The sequence below is a fragment of the Carassius carassius genome, chromosome 7 (genome assembly GCF_963082965.1).
Source record: "Carassius carassius chromosome 7, fCarCar2.1, whole genome shotgun sequence".
Taxonomy (NCBI): Eukaryota; Metazoa; Chordata; class Actinopteri; order Cypriniformes; family Cyprinidae; genus Carassius; species Carassius carassius.
The window spans coordinates 33117609-33139810 of NC_081761.1; the positions used below are offsets into that span (position 1 = coordinate 33117609).

The 22202-nt window shown below is 37.1% G+C and overlaps 1 protein-coding gene across 6 annotated transcripts in view; it reads right to left on the bottom strand.

Annotated features, from left to right (window-relative positions):
- The window catches only part of LOC132143974 (protein FAM13A-like), a 44429-nt gene that overhangs the window by 17797 nt on the left and 4430 nt on the right, over positions 1-22202 (bottom strand). For all 6 annotated transcript variants that reach the window (XM_059554648.1, XM_059554645.1, XM_059554647.1 and 3 more), the window contains 8 exons: positions 20951-21160; positions 18468-18645; positions 13755-13902; positions 12613-12699; positions 10349-10411; positions 8688-8780; positions 6998-7221; positions 2995-3036 (listed from right to left, as the gene is read on the bottom strand). In XM_059554648.1, the coding sequence (XP_059410631.1) occupies positions 2995-3036; positions 6998-7221; positions 8688-8780; positions 10349-10411; positions 12613-12699; positions 13755-13902; positions 18468-18645; positions 20951-21160 (1045 nt within the window). The remainder of the gene's footprint in view (positions 1-2994; positions 3037-6997; positions 7222-8687; positions 8781-10348; positions 10412-12612; positions 12700-13754; positions 13903-18467; positions 18646-20950; positions 21161-22202) is intronic.

Sequence of the window (22202 nt, forward strand, 5' to 3'; positions counted from 1 at the left end):
GGTATCAAAGGCTATCAAGAAAAGGCCAGTGAGAACAGTTATGCATTGAGACGGAGTACTAAAGATGATTTGATGAGGTTTGTCGGTCTTACGTAAAGCAGCGGTCATACGGTGCACTCCAAGGGTGAGGATGACGAGACCTGAATGCTGGACTGAGTACAAGCTGGCACTAAAAACCACTAGTCTGTTAACCTAGTCCTTCCAAAAAGTCATCTTCCAAATCTAGTTCACACTCACAGCAGTTGGCGAAACAGGGAATCAAACTAGCTATAATTAAAAAAGACAAAATCAAAATCAAAGATATACTTGCTACTTGCTATATGTACTATGGAAGCCCATTTCCGCCACTGAATAAAAAATAAAAAGGTAATTGCGACCTTTTGATCTCACAATTCAGATTTTCTTCTCAGAATTGTGTTCATATCTTGCAATTCTGACTTAATAACATGCAATTGCGAGTTATAAAGTCAGAATTGCGAGTTATAAAGTCAGAATTTTGAGTTGTAAAGTCAGAATTGCAAGATATAAAGTCAGAATCGCGAGTTATAAAGTCAGAATCCTGAGATATAAAAAGTCAGAATTGTGAGATATAAAGTCAGAATTCTGAGCTGTAAAGTCAGAATTGCGAGTTATAAAGTCAGAATTCTGAGCTGTAAAGTCAGAATTGCGAGTTATAAAGTCAGAATTCTGAGCTGTAAAGTCAGAATTGCGATTTATAAAGTCAGAATTCTGAGCTGTAAAGTCAGAATTGCGAGTTATAAAGTCAGAATTCTGAGCTGTAAAGTCAGAATTGCGAGTTATAAAGTCAGAATTGTGAGTTATAAAGTCAGAATCGCGAGTTATAAAGTCAGAATCCTGAGATATAAAGTCAGAATTGCGAGTTATAAAGTCAGAATCGCGAGTTATAAAGTCAGAATTGCGAGGTATAAAGTCAGAATCGCGAGTTATAAAGTCAGAATCCTGAGATATAAAGTCAGAATTGCGAGATATAACGTCCGAATCCTGAGATATAAAGTCAGAATTGCGAGATATAAAGTCAGAATCGCGAGTTATAAAGTCAGAATTGCGAGTTATAAAGTCAGAATTGCAAGGTATAAAGTCAGAATTGTGAGTTGTAAAGTCAGAATTGCAAGATATAAAGTCAGAATTGCGAGATATAAAGTCAGAATCGCGAGTTATAAAGTCAGAATTGCGATTTATAAAGTCAGAATTTTGAGTTGTAAAGTCAGAATTGCAAGATATAAAGTCAGAATTGCGAGATATAAAGTCAGAATTCCGGGATATAAAGTCAGAATCGCGAGTTATAAAGTCAGAATCGCGAGTTATAAAGTCAGAATCGCGAGTTATAAAGTCAGAATTGCGAGATATAAAGTCAGTATTTTGAGTAGTAAAGTCAGAATTGAGAGATATAAAGTCAGAATTGTGAGATATAATGTCAGAATCGCGAGTTATAAAGTCAGAATCCTGAGATATAAAGTCAGAATTGCGAGATATAAAGTCAGAATTGCGAGGTATAAAGTCAGAATTGCGAGGTATAAAGTCAGAATCGCGAGTTATAAAGTCAGAATCCTGAGATATAAAGTCAGAATTGCGAGTTATAAAGTCAGAATCGCGAGTTATAAAGTCAGAATTGCGAGGTATAAAGTCAGAATCGCGAGTTATAAAGTCAGAATCCTGAGATATATAGTCAGAATTGCGAGATATAACGTCTGAATCCTGAGATATAAAGTCAGAATTGCGAGATATAAAGTCAGAATCGCGAGTTATAAAGTCAGAATTGCGAGTTATAAAGTCAGAATTGCAAGGTATAAAGTCAGAATTGTGAGTTGTAAAGTCAGAATTGCAAGATATAAAGTCAGAATTGCGAGATATAAAGTCAGAATCGCGAGTTATAAAGTCAGAATTGCGATTTATAAAGTCAGAATTTTGAGTTGTAAAGTCAGAATTGCAAGATATAAAGTCAGAATTGCGAGATATAACGTCCGAATCCTGAGATACAAAGTCAGAATTGCGAGATATAAAGTCAGAATCGCGAGTTATAAAGTCAGAATTGCGAGTTATAAAGTCAGAATTGCAAGGTATAAAGTCAGAATTGTGAGTTGTAAAGTCAGAATTGCAAGATATAAAGTCAGAATTGCGAGATATAAAGTCAGAATCGCGAGTTATAAAGTCAGAATTGCGATTTATAAAGTCAGAATTTTGAGTTGTAAAGTCAGAATTGCAAGATATAAAGTCAGAATTGCGAGATATAAAGTCAGAATCGTGAGTTACGAAGTCAGAATCGCAAGTTATAATGTCAGAATCGCGAGTTATAAAGTCAGAATCCTGAGATATAAAGTCAGAATTGTGAGATATAAAGTCAGAATTGCGAGTTATAAAGTCAGAATTCTGAGATATAAAGTCAGAATTGTGAGATATAAAGTCAGAATCGCGAGTTATAAAGTCAGAATTGTGAGTTATAAAGTCAGAATTGTGAGATATAAAGTCAGAATCGCGAGTTATAAAGTCAGATACCTGAGATATAAAGTCAGAATTGCGAGATATAACGTCCGAATCCTGAGATATAAAGTCAGAATTGTGAGTTATAAAGTCAGAATTGTGAGATATAAAGTCAGAATCCTGAGATATAAAGTCAGAATTGCGAGATATAACGTCCGAATCCTGAGATATAAAGTCAGAATTGTGAGATATAAAGTCAGAATTGTGAGTTGTGAAGTCAGAATTGTGAGATATAGAGTCAGAATTGTGAGTTGTTCAGAGAATTGTGAGTTGTGTCAGAATTCACCTTCTGACGCTGAATGTACAAGAACACAATGTTGTTGTGAAAAATCTGAGGGCGTAAATTGAGACCTTGTTTGCACAATAAAATGTCTAGATCTTTTTCATTGTGACAATATATTATAAAAAGGTCATTTGCACCTCCACAACAACATGTTTTTCAGCAAAGGAGGTAAAAAAGCAGAAAGAGTGAGGAAAAACTGTGAGTGGTCCTACCTAATATAGAAAGGAGATATTGGTCTTTCTTCTTCTTGCAATCTGGAAAAGAGAAAAACGAAAACAGAGGTCAGGCTCACCAAACAGCTCAATCTAAACATGTGTGGTATGTGCCAGAGTAAACAAAACTCAGTTTTTTAGAGCACATGGTCCGAGGGTCTCAGGGTGCCTATTGTTGGGTGAACAATGCACACATAGTGCAGCTGTTCAGAGCTTTTGTTTGACTTGTCTCCAGTAATTACTACAGCTGGAAAGAGCCGTATCCACTCCACATGCTGGAGCTCGGCCAACAAAACATGTTGAGGTCAGGAGTGGATGTTCCACAGTTTGAGATTAATATCATTACTTAGAACAAAACATCTACAGGAAACCAGAGGGACTGCATCAATGTCAGTAAACAACAGCCAATATAGTAATCACAGGTGGACTTTATCACAGTTTCTTGGTTTTGTAAGAGAATTATCTGTGTAATGGAATTAAAAATGGTAAAATGTGTTAAATGGAAACACTACACTACAAAAATATATAAATAAATTAACTATAAATTAACAAAACAAGTAATCCTCAGATTCATGAACACTTCAATTTGAATCCGTATTTGTCCTTTTTTTGTAGTGAAAATATCTAAACACCCTTTAGACTTCATACATGTTCATCCAAGACAAAAATTAAGATGAATAATATACTTCCTTGACATAATATATATCTGAGACAAAAATATGCAAAATGATGATGAACAATCATCAGGTATTAGTAAGTAATCGATTTAATTTAACCTTTTTTCACTTTTTGTAAAACATTATTTAACTTTAATTACTTTAGAATGTAAAATAATTTATTTAGTTTGAAGGATACAGATGTGAAAACAAACCTGAATCAACATCTTTCATTATTTGTAGAAAAAATGTCTAAACATTCTTCAAACTAACAATTTTCACCAAAGACCAGATAAAGATAGATGAGACAAAAATGATAATACAAACACAGATACAGATAATACAAATATGATCAAATAAAATGTAATAACTAGAAAATCTAAATTGATAATAAAATATGAACACTTTTACATTTACATTTATGTATTCACTAAACGCTTTTATACAAAGCAACTCACATCGTATTCAATACATTTTATCAGATCATGCATTCCCAGGGAATCAAACCATGTTCATGGCTCTGCTAGCAACATTCTCTACTGTTTTTGCTTTTATTTCTAGTTTTGAACACAAATAGATGAGAAAAACTTAATTTAATTGAAAAAAAAGGCTTTAAGATTATCTTATTTAGGATCTTTAGGTTTGTAACCGGAAAATGAGACCCTTTTTTTACATGTAGCTGAAAATTTAATTAAATCAGCCAAAATATTTCATAAACGAATGCAAGGGGCATTCTTGCTATAAGTCATTTAATTACTGTTTGGATTGGGTTTAAAAAAAAAAAGAGTTCTACAAATGTGGAGATGATTAAAAGGTCTATTTATTGAGTGATTTGGCACGCAGCGTTCAGAAGTATGTGCAGCATTGCTATGAACGCTGTTGTAAGATGTGTATGTGAGTCGAGAGGGAAGTAAATAATCAGAGTTTTGGCTGCATTGAGTCACAACCGTCCAATACAAAGAATTTAGGTATTCACACAGAAATACAACAAAAAAGAAATTCAAGGCCATTTGGCTCCAAAAATCACATCAATCACATGATTTCTGAACAAAGTTCTTGTCCAATTGTGTTTGTGTGTGTGTGTGTGTGTGTGTGCAGGGTGCTTCCCTCTTGTTATAAAATGTAAAGTGCATAAATTTCACAGTAAAGCCTGCTAAGAATTAGGGTACCGCATGTACCTAAAAAGACATTTCGCAAGAAATATTTTTCCAGCTCTTAAGTGGTGTTACACAGTCTGACAAGGGTATTAAAATAATAACTGCCGTCATGAATTACAAAAACGGAAATCCTGCTTAGCCACAGCCTCCCTGAGTGAACAACAAAGCTTTTGTTCTGCAGGAAATTATGAAAAAAAAAGAGTACCACTTCGCTACATCAAGGAGAATTTTAATGATCAAAGTTTAATCAACTACAGGTTCAAACGTCACAAGAACTTTTAACTAAATCCATTCTTGAGATGTATTTACGCTGGTAACTCTACAGCAGGCACAGAAGTATGCTGTAAGCCGATAAAAAGGCGAGATTGCAGGATTTCTGTTCCTTTCAAGGGCCCACAGGAAGATGCAAGGTCCACATATACATACGGAAAGTGACAGCAAGCTGACAAGACTGTACTGTACACTAAAAACTGATTTAATTACCGGTAGGCTCCTCTGTCGGATGAAATTTTACAATTACAGTTTTCTAATCCTCATGCAGTTACTGCTCCTAAAATTCCTCAATTGAAGATAATATTAGTCTTAAAGGGGACAGAGGAACCAGGTGTTGGGTTTGATAACATCAGCTCTGAAAAGGAAAGTCATTCCAGAGTTGGAGCAAGTTATTGAATTTCGTTGAAAGCTTATGAATAAAAACACCCTTTAATATTACTTAGCTTGTTTGCTGGACTGTTTGAGATTACATTTACCCCAGACTGTGTTACATAAGTGTCTCAGGTATACAGACACTCTCACATCAGTTGTTCTTATTGACATGCTTGTGGCGTCTGTGTAAGAAAAAAAAATCTATTTTGGACAAGTGACTAGCCTACATGTTGAAGTATCTGAGAAACTGCAAAGTTTACCCAAAAAAAGGCACCTGTAATATTTTCTTATACAAACACTTTCCCTACAAAACATTTAGTGCAGTAAAAAGACAACTATCTTACTGAACTTGATTTTGTATTAGAATTTACATTTCTTGTGTCTTATGTTTATGAGTCTATAAAAACTTCAGCTGAATGGTAAAAACTCATGATGATGAGTCACTAGCATCATATTCCCTCTCAGTTTACAACATATTACAGAGCCAAAAGGGGACAAGGGTGAAAGGAGAAAAGGAAAACGTTTTTTTCAGAACCGTTCAGAACAGTTCTCCATTTATCTGTCTTGTGATCAGGATAGGGCTAATGTTGGTGGGTACAGTAAAAATAGAAAATAATAAATAAATGCATACATAACCCACACATAAGTAGGCTGTGGCAGCTCAGATAAGAATTTAAGAGTTTTTAATGTTGTTAAACCGTGTGCAGCGGATCTCGTCTTTTCTAGATTTCATAGAATTATTGTCTAGTTTAAATCTCTTAACTTTCTTTGGCATTTCTGTAGACCTGCAGTAAAGATAAAGGATACAACGTAAAGCAGGCAATTAACCTGCATACATAGGTATAGTTTAATCTATTGATAAGGTACGTAACATTTAACATGATTATATTTGTATTGTTATGTACTGTTGTGCTGCTAAACATGTTTACAGACAGTACATGGTATATACAGAACAGTTCAAAATAAAAAAATGTAGGCACATTAAATTCATCAAAAGTGACAGTAGAGATATTTATAATCTTACAAAAGATTTATAATTTTCTGCATTAATAATAATAAAATGTTAATAGTATTAATGTTTCTTTCACACCAAATCATAATTTTAGAATGATTACTGAAGGACCGTGTGACATTGAAGACTGGAGTAATGATGCTGAAAATTCAGCTTTGCGTCACAGAAATAAATCACATTTTAAAATATAGAAAACAATTATTTGAAATTGTAATAATATTTCACAATATTACTGTCTTTATTGTATTTTTGGATCCAAAAAATGGAGCCTTGGTAAGCATGCATGCCATAAAAAATAAAATAAAATAAAATAAAATAAAAGTCATAGGGATTGTAATAAAATAAAATAAAATAAAATAAAAGTCATAGGGATTGTAATAAAATAAAATAAAATAAAAGTCATAGGGATTGTAATAAAATAAAATAAAATAAAATAAAATAAAATAAAATAAAATAAAATAAAATAAAAGTCATAGGGATTGTAATAAAATAATGTTCACGCAGCAGTAAATATCCATGCAAAGGACACGAACCTGTTGAAGGTCTCTGTGGATCTGGCGGGGCTTGCGGTCCGAGGGCTCAGGTTCATGCCGTCAGCGCTGGAGCTGATGCTCCGTTCTGGAGAGAGTGGAGGAAACGGAGCTCTAGCACCCGGGCTTCTGTCTGGAAGATGGGTCAAAGGCCTGGAAACGGGATCACTGGAGGGAGCAGGCTGAGGAAAAGATCTCGGCACAGCCTCTGTCTTTATCTTCTTCACCTGAAAGACAGAAATCGAAAGAAAGATGAAGACAGACGGACAGAAATGTACATTCATTACATGAACATCCATTAGTTTGATGACCCCAGGAAACACCAACATGAAGATAGTTATACAGCACAATAACAACTTAGCTCACATTTGTCTTACCTCTCTAACCGATAAAGGCTGTACATGCCGGAAACCTGTTGAATAAGTGTAATAGCTAAAAAATCTCACACGCACACGAGCCCAGTCAAATTCAGATCGATCCATTGCCACTAGATGATGCAAATGTTAAGCAGACTTTAAACTATAAGGTTTAATGCAAGACTGCAGCAAACAACATCACCATTATCCTAGGACCACAACCGTGTTTAGCCAGAAGGGAATCTTAAATCCAAACTTTTGAGCATTAACAGGCCAATCTGGCACAGCAAAGTAGAAGAGATGACCAAATTTAACTCACAAAGCAAATGAGATAAAGTCACATAACACGAAGACTACAAAAGGATTAGATTGATCTTCAACGCACTTAAGTCCTGAAGGCACAGACGGTCAGTAGGTAATGGCTTTGACTATGGTAAAGAGGACACTATCGATCTCAACCCACGTGGGACCCACAGTAACTAAGCGAAATCTGGACATCGATACACTAATGTGTTAATGACGCAAACAGCACCAGAAAATCGTTGTTTTATTGAGACTGAGTGTTTATAGATGGGTTGAAGCACTAACGTCATGCAAAAGCACAGGACACCATGGGGTGATCTTTAAGATGTTAGACATTAATTAGAAGTTAAATCAGAAGTTACATTTCAGTCAGCTCGTCCCACAAACATACAGCTTTAGAAGTTTTGGAAAATATAGTGCACAGATAATATAAACTTCTTTTATGTCAATTTTGGCCCCAGAACTCATTCACCTACACTACTGTTGGGGAGTAATAAGATTTATTTTATTTTATTTTTTAAATAAGCCTCTGATTCTCACCATGGTCGCATTTATTTGATTAAAAATATATTTAAAAAATGTAATTGTGAAATATTATTACAATTCAAAATAGCTGTTTTCTATTTGAATATATATTTAAAATCTAATTTATGCCTTTGATGCAACGCTGAATTTTCAGCATCATTACTCCAGTATTCAGTGTCACATAAGCCTTCAGAAATCATTCTAATAAGTAGATTTATTGCTAAAAGAAAATCTTATTATTATCAATGCAGAAAACAGTTATTATTTTGTAGAACCTAGGATTAATCAAAAGAAGGTTTAAAAAACAGCATTTATTAAGAAACAAATAAAAATCTTTGGTTACATTATAAAGTGTTTTAACCTTTTAATCTGTTCTTGTTGAATAAATGTATAATTTCTTTACAAAAAATACATCTTACTGACCAAGTTTTGGTAAACTATTCCACTAGTAAAGTACACAAAATAAAACTTCTCCCTGCTCTTTGCTGAAACCTTGCATCATTTCTTACCTTCTTTTTTCTCGGTGTTGGTATAGGATTGTCTGGACTAGACTCACTTTCTCTAGACTTGTCTGTATTCTCAACTGGAGTGCATTGAGTGACCTGACAAAAACACAGAAAAAACAGGCTACAAACCTTAAAATTACAGTTTCAACAGACAATGCATTCTGTGTTTACAGTAAACTGTAAAACATGATTTTAAAAACAACTTCCAGAATAACAGAACTAGATTTTTACTAGAAGTTTTCTCTCAGTATAACATGTGGGTGGTGCTTTTCTACTGGATCTGTTAGCCAACTTTAACACCCACTAAATTTAGAAACAAGAAACCGCATGATTTCACAGTTTAATAAACCAAAGTTGAATTTTTCCTTCCAAGACTCCAGATCTAGATGTTTCTCTGTCCTTACCTCTCATAACAAACCTGACTCCCTTACATTTCAACAGAGACTTATAACACACCTCCCAGATTAACCTCCTTGTTGATAATCAGTCACCACGACTGAACACTCAACAAAATGCTCAAATCAAATTATGTAAGCATAAACAGAGATGGAAGCTACAGCTGACACCATCAAATATCAATAGTTAGTGTAGTTGCGACCAAAGATGCTGTACATTTTTGTAAACTCTTTGAACCTCCAAGACATCCCAATGCAAAGTTCACATACCGTAAGCGTAGGACAAATAAGATCTCTGTAACCTTTGACCCATGTTGATCAGAACAATAGAAAAAACCGAATCATAAAACTTCATGCCAAGTAAAATGTAATCCTCCAAAACAAGGAAATGTTTCAGTTTCGGGAGATAACCACAACAAGTATTTGACTCGTGCTACGAAACAAGTCAATAAATAAGAGAAATCTCCTTTATCGGCTAAAACCTTCAAGATAACGTCTTTCGAACGTGTTAAACTATCACGTGTATAAAGTTCTGTTTGTTTATGCTGGTTCACCCATAACAAAATGAGGTAATCCGAGTAAGCACTACGTGTTCAACTAAAAGATTTCATCGACCCCTTTATGTAATTGGAAACGTCTCCGCTGTAGGAAGTGGTCTTATTTTTCATGAAAGTCCCATCATGTATTTTTTCCATCAGCAATTCTCAGCCTGTTTAAGACATCAGTTCGCCGATTCGACGGTTCTCCCACAGGCCTTATCACCTCAGTACCACATGTCTATGTAAACAGAGGGCTTTCAATAATAGCTTTGGATTTCAAAGAGAACAGAAAAACACAGCATAAGCCGTCGTGTGTTCAGACCTTCCTCGGCCGAGATATTTCAGGAAGGTGGAAGATGGGAAAAAATATATATTTCTGATTTTTGAATGTGAAGACTCTTCCTTCCAGGAAGCCACAATGAGGATCTAAACTCGACCAACTTCTGGTTAATAGAATAAAGCTGGATGCTAAATAGATCAGGCCCAAAGGGAATTCACACAACAAGCACTTGATTATACCATGAACTGACTATAATTGCAATCCAATTTTATTGATTTGCAACTTGTGAATGAGGTTTGTAATTTACAACAGTTCTAGAAGCAGGAAGTGTGAAGTTTTATTTATTGTATGAAGTAGCCAGACTGATCTTAACAATCATATTTTGTAGAAGACAGGAGTTTTAACTTTTTAAAACACAAAGACTATATAACTAATGTTGGCGATTCTTACCTTCATTTTTCTTGGTGTTGGTAAAGGGGAATCTGAATTTTCAACTGGCGTGCACTGTGTGACCTAACAAAATGATAGTGATTGATCAAATGATTTCAACATACAATCTATTACATGTAAAGTTTATAATAACATGGGGCTCTCAAAAACTGTATAAAACATACAAGTTCAAGCAGAAGTACATCACTGTTAAAAGTTAGAGGCATTTTCTTTATTCAGCAAGATTGCACTGAATTGATCAAAAGTGACAGTAAAGATAGTGTTAAAAAAGATTTTGATTTCAAATAAACGCTGTTATTTCCACAAACATTTTAAGGAGTTTTCTTAATTGATAATAACAATAATAAAAAATGCTTCTTGAGCATCAATTCAGCATATTAGGATGATTTCTGAAGGATCGTGTGACACTGAAGACTGGGGGAATGATGCTGAAAATGCGGCTTTACATTTATGCGCCATTGTTGAGCATTAGAGACTTCTTTTAAAAAATATTACAAAATCTTACCCACCCCAAACCTTTGAACAGTACTTGGAAAAACTTGTGCCCAGAGGGCAAGTAGTACCTTCATACAAGGTTTTTCAATCTACAGAAACAATATTATTGTTAGCAAAGCATCATGCCAGTCATTTAAGAGGATCATGGTTCACATTGCTTCATAGAGAGAACATACACAAACATGAGACCCAGCCCGTCTCCAGCAGACACGTAAACACTACACCGTGCGGTTCTGAGCACGTACGCATGACCACCGTCATATGCAACTGACCTCATCCACTTGAGAGGGAATGTTAATTCAATTGAATTGACAGAAAACAGAGCTCTCATTCTTTGTGCATTTAACATCCGGCGTGTAAGAGTAAAACTCAATTACAATTTATCAAGCATGCAAATACACATATGACTTAATGACTTCATATATTTATTGACTTAGTGTTTATCAAGAGGTGCACTTGGCATGAGCTACTGTAGATCTGTTCTTCATCTTTCACTCAGTGTTGTTCCTCATTGCATGAGCAAACACATCCTGTAGTCCACAAAAACACCTCAGGGGTGTAACTTTAATACCCATCGGAAAGACAAATACATCCCTTTAACAGGAATTAAGGTCACAAGAATCCAAAGTCAGCATGATGTAAATACCAAGAGGTTTAATCAAGCCCCTAGTTTTATGTCCCAGCCTCATCTGTGGTAATGTTCTTTAAGTGCTGAAGAAAAAAAAAACTATCCAAATGACTATTAAAGGAAAAGCTATCCACGATGTAGATGAGTTTGTTTCTTCATCACATCAGATTTGGAGAAATTTGCATTATATCGCTTGCTCACCAATGGATGCTCTGCAGTGAATGGGTGCCGTCAGAATGAGAGTCTAAACAGCTGATAAAAACATCACAATAATCCACAAGTAATCCACACCACTTCATTCCATCAATTAATGTCAGGTGAAGTGAAAAGCTTCATGTTTCTAAGAAAGAAGAATTCATCATTAAGATGTTTTCAACTTCAGACTATTGTTTCTGGCTAAAATACAAGTTCTCTATCCACAATATTGCTACCTCCGGTCTGAATCAGGAGAGACATAAGCATGTTTACCAGCAACCATTGTTTAACAGTCTAAATCAGCTTTAAACAAATATTCTGGTGGATGTTGATGTGAGACCACAATGGGAGATGGATTTTTTTTTTTTTTTGAGGAAGCATTATTATGGATTATGGACTCATATTTTGCCGAGAAGTGACATTGTGAAGTTTTAATGATGGATTTGTTTCTTACAAACATGCATCTTTGATGTTATTTGATGGACTGGAGTCGTGTGGATTACTTGTGGATTATTGTGTTGTTTGGGCTCTCATTCTGACGGCACCCATTCACTGCTACAGCAAATCAGGCAATGCTAAACTTTGCCAAATCTGTTCTGATGAAGAGAAAAGAACTTATCTACATTTTTTGAGAGCCTGAGGGTGAATACATTTTCAACAAATTTTCATTTTTAGCTCAACTACTCCTTTAAAAAAATTGCTTTTGACTGACTTAAGATCTGCATCATTTGGATTAAACTCAAAGCTGAGTCTTGTGATTGTAACTTTCACCTCAGGGCAAGTAGAGTTATTGGATTGCTGGTGGTTTAAGTGCTATGTCACTGGAATTTGACATGGGCTGTGGAAACAAACCCACACTGCTCTGTGTACCGCAGCAGGTTGTTAATACAGGCATATACACATCTACAAATACACACACACACACAGTGCATACTATCACCCGTACCTTCATCTTTTTGACACGTGGAGCGTGTGCCTTCGGAGCAGGATTGAAAGTTGAAGTCTCTGTGTTTTCAGTGTTTGTGTTGGCCTCCTGAGAACAAAACAATACACTCAGGGATTCACACGAGATCACTTGAACCCACTGACTACAGCAACAAAGCATCAGTGCACATGAGTGATGCATTCAGAAAACAACACAATTTCATGTGACAACTGAAACTAAAGTGAAAAGGAGACACTGTTGATGGTGGCATTGGAGAGATAGCATGATGACGTCTTGCAGTTTTGACGAGTCGGTGCAAACAGCAACAAAGCAAGGTCAGGCAGACACAGAGGCATGTGACCACTAAGCTGAAGCAGGAGAAAGTGACATATTTTCGGTTGTGAAAGATGCATTTATATGCATGGGTTGCAGTTTTAAAGGCATTTGATGTACTTCAGATGTTCAAATCTAACAAATTTGAGAACAAAATCAGTCTTAAGTGTCAATTCTTTTCGAAATTAAGATGTATGCATTATCTGAAAGCTGAATAAACAAGCTTTCCATTGATGTATGATTTATTAGACAATATTTGTCCAAGATACAACTATTTGAAAATCTGGAATCTGAGGGTGCAAAAAAATCTAAATACTGAGAAAATCACCTTTAAAGTTCTCCAAAAGAATTCTTAGCAATGTATATTACTAATCAAAAATTAAGATTTGATATATTTATGTTAGGAAATATACAAAATATCTTCATGGAACATGACCTTTACTAAATATCCTCATGATTTTTTGGCATAAAATAAAAATCGATAATATTGCTAAAAATATACCCCAGCGACTTAAGACCAGGTCCAGGGTCACATTTAGCAAAAAACAAATTTCTGGATATATAGTTATCAATTATAAATATTATTCTTAATTTAAAAATGATAAATACTAGGATAGTAAAGTACGGATACTATAACAACACTGGTTTGAACCCCAATTTTAGTTTGTTTGCATGTACTAAGATTAAATGCCTCCATTTCAAGGACTATTGTGTTGCACTGAACAATTCTATTTATTATTCTTTAATAATTTTGTCTATGGTATAGAACCAAGGGCAAGTGAAGTGGCAGTGTATTGGGAGTTAATACTGTATGTTTTGTCATTACTCACTTTTACCTTGATGAGGTTTGAAGGTTCTTCTTCGATTAGTCTTCTCTCCACCACAGGCTCAAAGATAGCGCTGTAGTTCTGGATCAGCTTGGCCATAATGTTGTTACAGATATTCTGCTCCCGTATACCATCAAAACCAGATGACACACTGCAGAAAACACACACATGCTGTGAAAACACAGACCAAGTGCTGCCACATTAAATTAGAAAACCAGAAACAACATTTACCTCCTTTTTTAAAGTCCCTTTTTAGTAATAAATCATAAGCAATGACATATCACAATCAATGGAGCAACATATAAATAATGCAATAACAGTGAATAGATTTGGCGCTGATAGTCTTGAGGGCAATGCGCTGATATATTGTGCTGTTATGAGTTTGAATCCCAGTTTGAGATCATTTCCCAATCCTGCTCCCCTCTCTTTCTCTCACTTTGCTTTCTGTCACTTTAACGCTGTCCGATACTAATAGACAAAATACGAAAGTATATATATGTATAAAATTATATCGTCAAAAAGCCCCTTGAGCCCCAAGAAGGTTATTCCATATATACTTAGTAAGGTTTCACAAAATAAAACAGCAAACAAAGTGTAATGATATTAATAAAAACATAATTTTTTCGCCAAACAACGTAGTTCATCAGAAATGGTTGTGGTTCAAACAAAGTGGTTGCCGAGCACCACACAAACGTAAACAAAGGTGTATGTTTGTAGAGTGATTTACAACATTGGCTCAACCAATCAGAATCAAGGACCAGAACTCTCTATTTTATAAAAAATATTTGCTGTCACTTAGGTAAAATGTTTAAAAATCAAACTTTTTTGTAAACTAAATAATCTTTGTGTGAGGCCACACTGAGATACTGTCCCACGACAGCGTGATAAAATATACAGTAAATGCTACTGTATGGGGTCACAGAGTGCTCGTCTGACAGCTGTATTTATGATTTTATTATTCACCATAAAGAGAACATGCTGTACAGAGAAGAAGAAAGGTATGTGCCTAAAACAGAAAACAGTTTTTTCACTTCCACCTCACTGATCTGGGGTTACACAGAGTCTGAGGTCTCAAACGCACATGTTGTGGCTGAAACTGAGCGGCTGATGTATTATTAGAGATTGCATTCATATTGCAATAGCTGGCAACTTCCTTTCAAGTAACTATAACAGGGAACAAATAAAATAATATTTAAAATGAATTGATGCAGCAATTATTTTGACGAAGCATGTCACATTACTTCATGCCCAGCCCCTGTAAGACATAAACTACTGTACATTGAAAATTTTAGAACAGAGTTAAATTTGGATGTATAGTTAGTTATGTATGGAGGTACACATCTGAATGCTGCTTTTTGAGTTTTTTTTCTCAGAGCTATTCACTTGTGAATAATCAGCCTGAGTGTTTCTGTGCCTGAAAATAGCAACCAAGTAATTTATGACCACAGAGCGTATGTAAGTGATATTTGTGTTAGCGCTGACATCGAGTAAAGAATTCCACCCAGACTTTGGCCCCCTCTATTGGAGTCCGAAGCCAGGAGAGCTAGCCATAAGAAAGCCAAAACTTGCACCCAACATGTATTTCAAAGAATTATTTTTAATGATGCAATGACAATTTAAACCATCAAGATTTAAAGTTATAATTTATAGGATTATATCAATAAAAAAAGAAAAGAAAATCATGCTTTGGTAAATCATAATTATGTAAAAACTGTATGGTTTATTTATTTCCGCAACATAAGGTAACACTTTTCAATTTATGGAACAATTCTCACTAATAACTCATTATTAATTACAACTTTTTGTCTCAATACACTCCTAATATATTCCTTATTAATAGCTAGTAAGGTAGTTGTTTAGGTATGGGATAGGATTAAGGGAAAATATGGTTGTGCAGAATAAGGCAATAATTGTCACACACCTGGACTTATTTTGTGTGTTTTTTCCCCTGTGACCCAGTTTCTGTTCCTTCCAGCAGCATAAGCCGTGACAGAAGACCCGACCTGAAAAAGTTAAAAACTGCGTGTTTTCCCTCCGTTTTGTTTTCCGTTTTTTTTCACAGTCTTTTTTCTTTCCGTAGTGTTTCATGGATCCCCTCTATCGCCCCGAATACCTCCTCCTCCTGCTGGAGCAGGAGGGACTGTCTCTCGAGGACCATACCAGACGGTTTCTCTGGCTAGCTAATGCCACCAGCTACCCAGACCACGCGCTCTGCACCTTTTATCATGCCAGCCTGAACCCTAGGTGCAGAGCGTTGTCGCCCGAAGATGGTCCTCGGGAGGATTTCGCCGCATTTATAGAGTGGAATCTGGTGAGAAATGGGTCCCCTCTCACGGTCGGCCCAATGGAGGATCTCGCCAGGTCCACTCTGGACCCAGAGCCCAGCCTACAATCTCCCCATGGTACGAGGCATAAGCCCGAGCCCACCGATGACGGAGAGCCAGAGAGCATCCCGTCAGACCAGGTGCGAGAGCCGGCGACACTGCCCACCACGAGGGAGCAAAATATGGAGCGCCAAATGGGTCAAAATGAGGGGGGTTCCAATTCACCTATGCCAGATCCTCTGTTAAGCCCAGGAAGGGCTCCTGATCTTCCGTTAAGCCCGGGACGGGCTCCTGATCCTCCTTTAAGCCCAGGACGGGCTCCTGATCCTCCTTTAAGCCCAGGACGGGCTCCTGAACCCCCGTTAAGCCCAGGACGGGCTCCTGAACCCCCGTTAAGCCCAGGAAGGGCTCCTGATCTTCCGTTAAGCCCAGGACGGGCTCCTGATCCCCCATTAAGCCGAGGACGAGCTCCTGAACCCCCGTTAAGCCCAGGACGGGCTCCTGAACCCCCGTTAAGCCCAGGACGGGCTCCTGATCCTCCGTTAAGCCCAGGACGGGCTCCTGATCCTCCGTTAAGCCCAGGAAGGGCTCCAGCCCCAGAGCCTCGGCCCGTTGACCCGTCGGCTCCACCATGGCTCCTAGCTCCTATCCTATCCTATCTCTCCACCGTGGCCCGGCAGTCCGCAGGCTCTGCCTGGCTCCCTCGTCCCTCCGGCTCCGCCTTGGTCTGGCGTCGTCCATCCTATGCCTCGGGACTCCACTCCTCCGGCTTCGCCTCATCCCTCCGTCCCTCCGGCTCCGTCAGGCTCCTTCATCCCCTCGGCTACACCTCAGTCCTCGGTCACTCTGGCCTCACCGCGGCCTTCCGGATCCACATCGCCGCGTCAGTCACCAGAGCCATCTGTTCCGCCTAGGACCTCCGGCTCCTCCCCGTCACCCTGGCTCTTCGGCTCTCCGTCTCCGCCTCGGGCTCCTCCTCCACTTGCTCCGTTGCCGTGGGTCGAGTCCCTGGAGTCAGTGACCATTCCTCCTCCATGGCTCCTTCCACCGTCGACCCCACCTTGGGCCGTTATGGCTGTGGCCTGGGTCCTGCTGGGTACCTCCTGCTTCACATCCTTCCTGTCTCCTCCCTGGCTCCTCCCTCCGTCATCTCCTCCCTGGCTCCTTCCTCTGTGGTCCCTGTCTGCTGGCCCCCTCCTGGGAGGCTGTCCTCCACCGGAACCTCCTCCCAAGTTCCCACCCACGCCTCCCTTTGTTGTTTCTACGGTGCGAGGACGCACCTACCGGGAGGGGGGAGTACTGTCACACACCTGGACTTATTTTGTGTGTTTTTTCCCCTGTGACCCAGTTTCTGTCTTCCGTGTGTGGTTTTGATTAGTTCCCAGGTGTGTCTAGTCATTTCCCCATGTGTTCCATGTCCCTGTTAATTTAGTCATGCCATCCACCTGTGTTTCCCCAATTATCCCTTCTATAAAAGCCTTGTCCTTTCAGTTCTGTTTTGTCGGGTCTACTCGTCTAAATGTCAACTTGTCTACTTGTCACCTGTTACTTGCCACTTGCCTCTTGCCACCTGTTATTTACGACTTACCTTGTTTATGTTTTATTTAATAAATCCTTGTTTTGTTTATCCCTCGGCTCCGTGTTCCTTCCAGCAGCATAAGCCGTGACAATAATATGCTAAAACGCTAAATGCTAAATGCTAAAACGTACAAATAAACAGCCAATATGTTAGTAATATGCATGCTAATAAGCAACTAATTAATAGTGAGAATTCAGAAAAGTGTTCCTGAAAAATATCATGTGTTCCCGGGGAATTGAACCCCCAACTTTGCGCTTGATAACGCAATGCTCTACCAATTGAGCTACAGGAACACTAATATAATAAGATAATCAACTAACAAAAAGTCATGTCAAATACCCTGTAAATTTTTTTTATAATAATAATAAACAGTATACATAAATAAATAAACAAAATAGTGTGAATTTTTGAAGTTACAGTACACTTATGACAAACAGAATAATTCCTCACTGTGCCGGCATTGAAACTATGCTCTATAGAGTTGGTCAAGGGTTGTGTTAAGTGTGTCTTGAAGACATGAGTCCCGATCACTCTGAAATACAGCCAATGAGAAGCCAGACTGAGAACATGACACACAGATCACATAACATGCACCTTTCGGCAATGAGTGGACGAAACATCATTCAAATAGCTTGCAGATACATGCAGAACATCTAACATTTAGAGCTTTCTGCAATTACCTTCAACTTAAATGCAAAGTAAAGAAGTTACTTGAAGACATGATGGGTATCAGATTATGGGTCAGCTAATATAATTAATGGACGTAAAATATATTTGATTGCTTTGCTTTTGAGCTGTGTGACTGTGACTTACTGGAAGACGTTGGGCCCAAACACCGTGGCCAGGTTGGTGGCGGTCATGCGGTTATGAGCATGTTCCTGTTCCACCTGGGACAGGAAGTGACATAAGTAATGCAGGAGACTGTAGTGGATATCTGGCAGCTGGAGTAGGAGCTCGTGCAGGTCCTTACAGAAGTCACCCTCACTGGATTCTGACAGAACAACACAGAAATATAATAAAGTATTTGGTATTTTTGGTAAAGCAATATGATCAATGTAATAGAAAATGCTACTTTAAATTATTTAAATCACCTTATAAACTGTGAAAAAATTCCAATATATATATATTTTAGAATTAATTAAATGATAAATAAATAAATAATTAATCATTCATATTTACAATAATAATACATTTTAAATAATAATTTTGTTATCGTTATACATTTTCTTTTTTGGTTAGTTATCACAAAAATAGTAATGAGAAACTCAAACTAATTAACTAATTATATGTCAAAAAATAGATACACTGCTGTAATACATTTATAAAATTATTATTATTCAATTTACATTATAGTTAATAATAAATATTTTCATAATATTTGTCATTTTTAAATTGTAGTAATTAATTTTCTATTTTAGCTAAAGCTGTCACAGAAACAGCTACAAAGCAGTAACAGTTGCAAAACACAAAGTGTTGACAAGGATTTTTGTGGCGCTTTTAAGGTGAATAGTAAATGTGGAAGTGAATAAAGCTGACTGGGAACTACTCTGTACGAAGTAGGCGAAGGGTGATGGCTTTAATAGTGTGTGTGGACATGGGAAGAGAAAGTGACACATCAAATTGCTGAATTGTGCCTGCTATAACTACTAATGAAATAGAGGAGCCTTCCTATGATTGTGAAAGCTAAGCTAGAATTTACTAGAAATCATATGTATATCAATCCCTTTTTTCTGATTTTTGTGGCCTAAAATGACAGATTTTTCTGCTGCCTTTCTCAAAATTTGCAGTGATGTTTGCAGAATTTCTTATTGTTTTGCAGTGGAAATACACCAGAGACAAAAAAGCAGCTCATGTTCTAATTCTTTCTTGGGAAGCATTAATATGAAACTGAGGTGTTTATTGGTGCACCGCTGATCTCTGACACCAAGACAACATTAATCAAGCAAAGTCTCCTCTCTGCACATCGCACAGGTCAGTAAGTGATGATACAGTTGCAAATTCAATTTTTTTTCCAATTTGAATGGACGCAAGCCAGCAACCAATGTAATTAATTAAAGTATTAAAGCCAAAATCTTGCCTAGAGCTCTTTAGGCAGTAAGAAAACACATGATCATGATTTAAAGCACTTACTATGATATAGTCTGACAGATAGATAGAACCATAACCTTCACCCAAATAATTTTGGTTGATCAACAGGTTTGACTGGCACTAAACCGGTGACCTACTTTGCGATTATGAATGAATACATTATAATGTTAACGTATGCAAATATAGTTAATTATATAATATATAATAATATATCTAAAACGTGCATAAGGATAAGTGGACACCTTGATGGAAAAATATAATAGGGAACATTTTAAAGGTTTTGCATTTGCATGCAAAACATTTTCCTTATGACTCCACTTCAAAAAAATAAAATAAAATTGTTAGCAATGAAATATATTTTTTCTCATTTCAGCTTATTTTTTCATTCCCATATCCCTTTATAGGTGTTGTATGCACGTTTTTGACTCTAAGAAAGCATAAAATACTATAATATGTTTGCAGATATTTAAGAAACATGCTAAGTTAACATACTTGTTTATCTGAAAAACAATGCTTACAGTCAGTTATTCTTTTCCACCTTCAATACCACGACTTAGGTGCCCTTGAGCAAGGCATCGAACCCCCAACTGCTCCCCGGGCGCCGCAGCATAAATGGCTGCCCACTGCTCTGGGTGTGTGTTCACAGTGTGTGTGTGTGTGTTCACTGCTCTGTGTGTGTGCACTTCGGATGGGTTAAATGCAGAGCACAAATTATGAGTATGGGTCACCATACTTAGCTGAATGTCACGTCACTTTCACTTTCACTCACTTTCTTTTTTGAAAATGTGCGTCCGGGCCGGAATGTCGGTCTTTGTTTTGCTTTGTGAAACCCTCCCACTGCCAGTTTACCCAATCCATATTTGACAACATTTTTACATTAAATCTTAAACTAATGACTAATGATAATACAGTGATAAACTACATTAATTTTTTTCTCAAATATGGTCGTTTTTTTAATTGAAATGGTATCATTTCTTAAAAGTGTCTGACGAAACAAGAAACCTTTATCGTTGGCTTTTCTATAATTAGGCATACAAATGAAAGACGAAATCATTGCTTCTCAAGTACGTCGTGCCTTATATTTTCTCTGACCATGTCCCCATAAAGTCTCCAAAGTTTGAACCTAAAATCTTTCAGTTACCAGTCCAGATGTTTTAAGTACTACCCCACACCACACCACCCAAACATGAAGACTAAAGCTGACTCACCCTGGTACAGCTGAATGAGAGGACAGTGGATGGAGGGATGGATGAGACCTTCAGGCAGATCCCTGAAGAACTGTTTCAGTAAACTGGCCACAGCACAGGGGTCTGAATCCTGATGCAGATCCACCTCTTCTCCTCCATCAAACCTCTGCCGCAGGTTATCCACAGTCCGGACGCTGCCGTTTACTCTGAACAGACCCTCCAGACGAAGACCTGGCAGATCATGGCACCATGAGACAGACATGAAGCTCTGGAAGTCCATTTGTAGTTCAAACTAACAACATTTCAGAGTTTCTCAACACATAGTTATGCCACTTTTAGTTCAACTGACAAACTAATCTTTAATTCTTGCACAGTTTCGTGCTGACATGTCAAAGGCTCAGCCCGTCTTCTCTGAAGGGTTATAGCAGCATCTAGAGGAAAACAAGCACAACTGCAGCTTCTGGGCTGCAGATTTACAGAGTACAGGATGTACTACAGTTTGGAACAAATATCAATTCTAGTCTTTTTAAGAACTGAAAGTTGATTTCAAGGAAAAATTCTAACACAAGTCAATAGGAAGTGAAATGAATATAATATATGTTGAAAGGTATTGTTATATAAAATAATATTGTTCTCCATTTCATCCTTGCTGTTTTGTCATGTTGTTGTCAATCACAGTTCTTCACTAACAAATGAGTTTTAGAGGACAGAGGTGGGATTATGTAGGAAGTTTATTATTATTATTATTATTATTGTACATTTATAGTGCTTTCTATTATCTTTTGTGTTTTTAAATAAATTAAACATAATGCTTTTTTTAACTGACTGTATAATGATAAACTTAGTATTTTTACTGTCAATAAATAAATATTACTGAATGTTTTGAAGAAATACGATTAGAAATCATGCTGCTTCTTGAGTGCACACATCTTTCCTTTTTTATTTGCTTTGACCTTGATCCGGTACCCAGTTACCTAATTGTAATAGTCACAGCTTGGTCTTTGTTGAGCTAAAGGCTTGGAGACATTCACTAAAATAGTGAAAGCTGTGACTTTATGTTTTTAGACATTATGTACTATTGGCAGGTAGAAAAACACACTGCTTGACAGTTGATTCACTTCAGCCAACATGGTGCACTGAGTGAACCCACAGTATTCTTCAAAAGGAGGACGCACACACACACACACACACACACACAGGTTTGTTTTTGTGAAAAGTGGGGACATCCCATAGGCGTAATGGTTTTTATACTGTACAAACTGTATATTCTATG